The sequence below is a fragment of the Eurypyga helias genome, unplaced genomic scaffold (genome assembly GCF_000690775.1).
Source record: "Eurypyga helias isolate BGI_N326 unplaced genomic scaffold, ASM69077v1 scaffold9426, whole genome shotgun sequence".
Taxonomy (NCBI): Eukaryota; Metazoa; Chordata; class Aves; order Eurypygiformes; family Eurypygidae; genus Eurypyga; species Eurypyga helias.
In genome coordinates, this window is record NW_010254695.1 from 1 (window position 1) to 8,107 (window position 8,107).

At 47.5% G+C, this 8,107-nt stretch overlaps 1 protein-coding gene across 1 annotated transcript; it reads left to right on the forward strand.

The window, feature by feature from the left end:
* Positions 1-2,498: 2,498 nt before the first annotated feature.
* Positions 2,499-4,199, forward strand: LOC104510748 (microphthalmia-associated transcription factor-like). Its single transcript, XM_010153099.1, has one exon. It carries the CDS (start codon positions 2,506-2,508, stop codon positions 2,896-2,898), a length of 393 nt encoding a protein of 130 aa, XP_010151401.1. The 5' UTR covers positions 2,499-2,505; the 3' UTR covers positions 2,899-4,199.
* Positions 4,200-8,107: the final 3,908 nt, after the last annotated feature.

Below are 8,107 nucleotides of genomic sequence, written 5' to 3' on the forward strand. Positions count from 1 at the left end.
AAGGCTTTGCACAAGTCCAAGTAGTAGTCCAAAACAGTTCTCCTCAGCACTGAAAAGCAGTAGATGGCATGAGTACATTTTCTCCATGGGCCTTGTTAGATTCACCGAGGTTGCCTTTAGCCTGTATTGCAGGGAAATTTAGGGGTGAGAACTCTGTTTCCCTAATTGCTTTGCCTTCACCTCAGGCTGGATAGGAAACCTTAGCCTTGCAGCCTGCACAGCTTTTGCTGTTGACTCTGTTCTCCAGGTGAGCAAAGATATCTGGATATCCACCCTTCTCCACAAAAGGATAATTAAAGAAATATTCTATTGAAGTAAAATTGGGTGTAAGGACACCACATGGGGACAGTGATGTCCCAGATATTCTCACAGGCAGTGCAAACAGCTGAACTCTGTGGGCAGGCTGCAGTGTGCCGGGCTGGCTGCTGCATCAGGAGACTCCTGAACCCGAGCACGGTGAAGTAGATAATGAAGCTAGAAATACCTGAGAGTCAAGTGTGGCAGTAAACAGCTTTAAAATAGAACAGGCTGGGATGAGCTTCAGTGCAGTTTTTGTACTTTGTTGAGCAATCTGTTTGCTGGAGTGAGACGGTAAAGATGCACGACCTTTCTGCAGAGCAGCATCAAGCAGTGGTATTTCAAAGCTAAGTCAGATCACTTTTTAAGCATCTTTCATCTTCCTTTGCATTATCCATCTGCTCTGGTTCCTACCTCAATCAAAATAACATAAAAACCAGACCCGTGAATAATGGGCAATACATCTGGCAGCACATAACCTCAAGTCTGTATTTTCCCTTTCTGTGTTGATTCTGATGAAGCACAGCATAAGGAACTCTTGATTTTGATACACTAAGAAGTGATTCCTTCTTCCACCTTCTCCATTCATCTTGCAGTGTGCCATTACGAGCTTGTTGTCTTAGCTTGAAAGTGGAAAAAAGACTATTAATCAGCCTCAGTGATGGGAATATCCAGGAACAGGACAATCACAACAGTGATTGTGATTGCCGAATATAATGCATAAGTAGAAGCAAAACATCTCTCGTGGTGCTGCATTTAAAAAAAAAAAGGCATTTAAAGGAATTCTTCTATTCTGTCTTCTGTCAAGGTTGTCTGTGTGATTAAATGTGAAGGTGGGATTTAACCTCTTCATGAAGATTCAAAGAATCCTGCCTGTGTGTGAAGTCTAAAGCCTTTCTACGGCTTGCGTATAATTTTTCAGTGCAGGAATAGTCTGGTTCAGTTTTGGCTGACCTTTTTACTTCCAGCTCTACCAGATTTGTAGAATGAGAACTGTCCTTTCCAGTGACTCAGCAGGACATTCCTATGGTAGCTGAGTCACATGCTATGCCTTCTGTCGTGGTTTAACCCCAGCGAGCAGCTAAGCACCACACAGCCACTTGCTTACTGCCCCCCTGTGGGACGGGGGAGAGAATCAGAAGAGTAAAACTGAGAAAACTCGTGGGTTGAGATAAAGACAGTTTAACAGGTAGAGCAGAAGTCGTGCACGCAAGGAATTCATTCCCCACGGGCAGGCAGGTGTTCAGCCATCCCCAGGAGAGCAGGGCTCCATCACACATACCGGTGACTTGGGAAGGTAACTGCCATCGCTCCAAATGTCCCTCCCTTCCTCCTTCTTCCCCAGCTTTATATGCTGAGCATCACACCATATGGTCGCTTTGGTCTGTTGGGATCAGCTGTCCCAGCTGTGTGCCCCCTCAGCCCACTCGCTGGTGGGGTGGGGTGAGGAGCAGAAAAGGCCCTGACCCTGTGTCAGCACTGCTCAGCAGTAACAAACACCCCTGTGCTACCAGCACTGTTTCCAGCAGATATCCGAACCACAGTCCCATCCCAGCTGCTGTGAAGGTGATTAACTCTGCCCCGGCCAAAGCCAGTACCTTCACATATGACTTTTTTAAAAGTACTAGGTGTACCTTTCTGTTTATTTTTTTTTCAACTTTCAAATGCTTCCCTCACCTGACCTGATGCCAAACTTGCCCGCCGCGACACTGGTTTGCGAAGGTGCCTGGGGGGGAAAATGCCTGTTCTGCGGGGCGCTGGGTTTGATCTAGGCTCTGAGCAGAGGTGTGAAGAAGCTGTGTGGGGTGATGTGGCACTGGAACAGGTTGCCCAGAGATGTTGTGGATGCCCCATCCCTGGATGTCTTCAAGGCCAGGCTGGATGTGGCTTTGAGCAACCTGGTCTAGTGGAAGGTGTCCCTGCCCATGGCAGGGGGGGTGGAACTAGATGATCTTTAAGGTCCTTTCCAACCCAAACCATTCTGTGATTCTGTGTTCACCCACCTCTTCCAGAGGCTGATGTTGAGGTGAAAGTCTGCAGGGCAGAAGTGTAGGAGGTGCAAGCACTTGTCGCTGCTGGAAAGGGCGAAACCAGGTTGTGAGCAACGGAAGGAAACACGGTGTCGCAGTACGCGAGAGCGCAACGTGATGCATTTCGCTTTCAGATTTCTTTTAATGTGTCCCTCCTTCTTCTTCACAGGAACTCGAGATGCTAGCTCGGGCACACGGACTGTCCCTTGTCCCATCTACAGGCCTTTGCTCGCCTGACATGGTCAACAGAGTCATCAAACAAGAGCCTGTGCTGGACAACTGCAACCAAGACCTCCTGCCGCACCACACAGACCTGTCTTGCACTACCACCCTCGATCTCACGGACGGCACCATCACCTTCAGTGACAACCTCGGAAACGTGACTGAACCAGCTGGCACTTACAGTGTTCCTGCAAAAATGGGATCCAAACTGGAAGATATCCTGATGGACGATACCCTCTCCCCCGTCGGAGTAACTGACCCGCTACTTTCCTCTGTGTCTCCTGGAGCATCCAAGACGAGTAGCAGGCGGAGCAGCGTGAGCATGGAGGACACCGATCACGCTTGTTAGCATCTACTTGGCACACCTTTCATAAACTGCTTTGTTTCTTGATCAGTAGATTAAATAATTTACCTTTTGTAGAATTTTTTGATTTTCTTTTTTCCCCTTGTGCTTCATCAGTAGCCCAGTGTGTGCGCGTGTATATATTATATATATAGGATTTTTTTTAGAATTTTTGTGAAGAAACTTGTATATTCTATTTTAAAAACTACCAATGCCTCCAAAATATTGTACAGCATATGTACAGTATCTGTGAACTGGATTCGCCAAGAACTTTGAACTGGTCAAATCTACTCAAAGCAATAGAATTACAGAAGAAGAGTCTGTTTCTACTGGGGGTGGGGGTGGGGGAATCGTAGAATTGTAAATGCCACCTATTTACTTGGAAACAAAATGTAAAGTTAAAGAATGTAAAGAAACCAAAAAAGAAACAAGGTCCAATTTGTAATTGTATTAATTGACGAGTGCTGCCTTAAAGATACAGTGTCCCTCAGACGTTGGTCTTCACAGGGCAGGTGTTTAGGGAGAAGCACCCACCCTGCTCCACTCAGACTACAAACAACAAAAAGAGGTGTTAAGACGTGTTGATTGTGATATAAAACGCTGTTGCTGCAGATTGCAGGGCGATGCGAGTCTCGTTCTCAGAGTGCTCTTCAGTTTTACTCTGAGCTGATTTGGGTTTTCCTTTTGGTCATAGTTCGAGGTGTACTCTTAGATTTTTGTTTTCTGACACGCATTGACGGCTTACCACCGGTACACCAAGCGGGAGCACTGCGAGCTGGTACATGCTCTTTGGACAGCAAAAAATGGATGGGTTTTTATCAGCTGGGCACATTATGTTGTACATATCTAATTGGCTTTATTTTTTTTTTTAATTGCGTTGTACAGTTTATTTTGCTTTGCATGGATTCCTTAGTTATCCTCAACTTTTTGTTTTAAATATATTTGTATTTCCTTTGTAAGATTTTTTTGCCTCAATATTGCAACAGTTTTTTGACATTTTTAAAACTCATTGGAAGTTTTCGGCGTTCTTTGTAAAACACTTGAAAGGAAGCTTTTATGCAGGGTTCTGTGTTTTAAGAGAGATTTTGAGAATATTTTGTATATTACAGTCTCACTTTGAAAATGTTTTTAAACACATTTAAGGTAGAGTACAGATTTAGATTAGGTAATGAAACGGCTCTGTAGAGAAACGGAACTTACGTATTTATTTTTAGTGATACAGAAAAAAGTAGTAATATGCTTGGAAACATAACTGTGTAGTTAATATACCCGTTATAGTAATTTGTGTTTTATTTCAGCACTGGGGCTGACATAAGAAAAGAAACAAACAAACAAAAAAAAGAGTAAATTACTGTATCTGCAGATAACTGTTACTTGATAACAACGTTATTCATTTTTAACATGCAACAATGTTGTAAAAGTAGTTTGGTGCATTATCTACTCAAGTGTAGTCCTATGCAATAACGGTAGTTATACTTGTATTATATCAGCCTAGGTGTTTGACAGAGGTGACGTGGTGTTCCGAGCTAGGTGGATCGAAAGGATTTCTCCACAGCAGCCTACAGCTGACTCGCAGGCAGCAGGCAGGCGTATCTCGTTCAGAATGAAGTGCCTTAAACTCTAGTTGTCGTCTTCCTCGACTAGCACTGACTGAAGTGTGGCATGGGAGAGAGCTTTAGGGTGATGTGCGATAGGACGTTGAGGTGTAGCATGGTGCCTACGTATAGAAAACAAGAGCTTCCCGTTCTGTGTGCTGCACTGGGAATTACATAGGATAAGTGGAACGGTTGGTGACTTGAGTGCCAGTTTGACAGGCTTTATAAGGAAACCTTGGTCGCAGCAGTTAGTGCTTAGAAACCAAATGTGAATTGGGTAGCGATGGGGCAGCTGGGGACGGCGTTGGGAGCTCCCGTAGCCTCCACCCAGACATTTCCCCATGGAAGGGTCCTTGAAGTGTCCCCTGCCTGGCATGGCTCCTGACGGCTCGGGGCTCGGCGGGGACGCGGCTTGCTGTTACGGTACCAGAGGGGGGGTGTCTACGTTCGTGTCGCTCTTTCCGTGGCTGTTGCTGGCTGCGTCCAGCCATTTCCGTTTCGCTTGAGCAGCGAGCTACGTGTTAGTGTTGACGCAACCGCCAGGTTGTGGCTTTGTTTTTTTTCTTTTTCATTTTTGGAAGGAGGAGCTGGAGTTTAGATTATAATGATGCCTCTCCCCCCCCACCCCCCACCCCAGACATCTTTTGGGAATGTGTCTTTCCTAGGGTAGCGAAGCTCTGGCCCGCGGCAGGACCCGGGAGCCTGCAGGATGGACTGCAGGGCAGCTGTGCCGGAGTTAGCTCCGAGTCAGGTATGTGGGCAGGGGCTTCTGGTGCTGCCGTTTGGTAGTGGTGACAGGTAAAGCAAATCAGGGCTGTGCAATGCTTGTAGCTGTAACACAGGGTGCGTTACCCTTCCCCATTAATATGGGACAGCTCTGCAGCGTTGTACAAAATCAGGGTGTGCACGCTTGAGCGTAGAAACTGAAAACCACTGAATATACTGAATAAAGCTTTTGGTTCGATGCCCACGCTGGGCATTCGGAAATTGAAGTCTAGGCTGTGGTATATAAATATTTTTCAGGCTTAAGTGAAACACTGGTACTTGCTGACAGCCATGACTTCTGATTTTTGGCTACACGCCGTGTGGAGAGGAGTTAGGAGTCAAGGAGATAGTTATATCAAGAGCTGGATTTCTTGATAAGGCTCACTGTGGCCCCAGCAGCGGTGTTGGGCGTTCCCTGTACGCTGTGTTGCTCTGGGGTGACCGGGCTCGGCTGTGCCCTGCTCACTCCTCACCCCATGTTTCCCCAGGCTGCAGCCCTCTGCGGAGTTGGCCCACCCTTTGCAGGGAAGCACGCTGACGCTGCGGTGGGGACATCTCTAGGGGACACGGACCTCCGGGCGGGTGTGACCTGGAGATGTCTTTGCCTGTTTGCGCATCGTGGAACGTGTGGCTGTGCTGTTTTGCAGGGGAGCGGTGGCAGAGGACAGAGACAGCAGTTAGAGGCAGGGTTTGGCATGAACTAGGTGAGGTGAGATGGACAGAAGATGTTGCCCAGCCTGATGACAGTGTCTTGCATGACACCGGGCTGGCAGCGTCTTCTTGGGGTGCGTGGAGGGGATACCTGTGGGTTCTCACTTTGCCAAAGCCATGCAACAAGCAGGAACATGCAGAGTACCATGAAGTTCTTCCTTACTGCTTTTGGCCTACGAAGCAATATTTAACTCTTGCAACCTGTAAAAGCAAAAAGAAGGTACATAAGGAAAGCACAAAGCACAAAATAATGCACTTACATTTATGTTGTTTGACATAAAATGCACTGGGGGGGAAGCCAATGTTGATAATAGTATAAATACCTATATTTCTTGAAAAAGTGACATTAATTACTGCCTCTTGCTATGATGCTTGGTACTGTAATGTTGATATTCATCTGCTGTTGACTGCAGCAATAATTTGTGTATGGTCCATAGCACTGTAAATTATGGATCAATATTAATGTATCCAATGAAATAATTTGAACTGTTGTTCTTGATAGATGGATTAAAGCATTTGGTTTTTCACATACGTCTGTGCAAGCCACTCGTTTTCTGTGCAAGTCAACCTTGTTTTTCCGTGCGTTTTGAGTCTCGGCAGCGCTCCTGTGTTTGTGCCTTGGCAATGGATGTGTCCACGTTCCTGACCTGCCATCAGTCAGCAGCCTGGCTGCACCAGAGCCGACCGGTTGTGTTCGTGTTAGAGCAGCACGGCGGGGGCAGAGCTGCGGGGCAGACCCACTTGAGCTTTGTGGATGCACACCGAAGTGGATAGACCCAAGGTCGGTGTATGGAGCAAAACAAGCCCTTGCCTCTCTCCCCTCCCATGCGCTCTTACCTTTTGCTTCTCTCCCTTCTCAGAGGGCATCGCCCTTGGCCTCCGTCACGCTGCCCTGTACCAGGCACGGGCTCAATGAGGCCTCGGAGTACCTACACCTCAGCCCTGCTGTCCCTCTCGCAGGGTCACCTACCCCCAGCAGTTCTATGCAGCAGCACCTCACCACCTTCTCCAGCTCCCTGCACGGAGAGTGCTCTGCTCACCCTCTGGTCCCTCCCCAGAAACCTCCGCTTGCCCAACATGCCAGCAGCTGCTCCTGGGTTGTGCTGGGAGCTGCAGCTCGTGCTGGGGTCTTGTTCTGTCTTCCCATCTTCATTATTTTTCCATGTCTTTCTGTTACTTTCATCCCTCCTGGTCTTGTTCTTCAGCAGGCCGTCGCTTACTGTGCTCACGGCGTGGAGTCCTCGCCATCTCTGTGGATGTTGCTGCAGCAGTGGTGGTTAATGCCTGTTATTTCAGGGGTTTTAAGCCCTGAATATAAACAACAGAGGATTTGAATTTGACCTGTCTTGAAAATCTGATACTTATTAGGAGCAGAAAACACTTAATTGGGTTGCATATAAAAATGGAGAGCTGTCCTGCATCACTCCATTTAAAAACCAGCCAAACAAAAGCTGCTGGGAGAAGCTGCCTGACCCTGCTAGCAGTGATGTAGAAAAGCCCTACACCCTCTTTGTAGAAGATACTAGAGGTGAAGCTTGTGTTTCCAGCAGGCTTTGTAGTGCTATTCCTTTAGAAATTCAGCACAGTGTAGAATGTGGCATTGTAGTATTGTGGTAGGAAATCTATTTGTCAGCAGCCTAGGAGATAATTTCTAATTTAAGTTGGAGTTTTCAGTTGTATTTTGATATTCCTTTTGGTGGTCAGTTGTGCCAGCTCTGTGCTTTGGGAGCGGATTTCTTGGTGGGAGCAGCTCTGGGTTTTGGCTGGGTTGCAGAACCCAGGAGGAGCCATGAGAAAACCGGTCGTGGTGGAGTTCCTGGCTGTAAGGGGTGGCTCGGTGTCTGTCAGCAGAGAGGTGGTAGCAGGTCTGCTTAGAAATCTTTTACTTCCTTCAGACAAGCCTGAAAATTTCTGTGCAGGGTGAGAACATGGACGTTGGGAATGAGGCTGCCAACGCCTGGTGGGGTCTGGTTTGCTGGGAAGCCCTGTGGCCAGGCTGCCAGACTCTGTGAGGCTCAGCAGTACGGCAGGACCCTGCCACCACATCACTGCATCCTGCTTTCCCTCCTAAGATCCACCTGGGAGCTGAGCAGCTCCTGATGCCGGGAAGGAGACGGTGATAGTGCTGCATCAGCAGGTTCAGC

Bases quoted from the DNA above. Each gene is read 5' to 3' on its own strand.
- LOC104510748 (XM_010153099.1), top strand. From the start codon at position 2,506: ATGCTAGCTCGGGCACACGGACTGTCCCTTGTCCCATCTACAGGCCTT.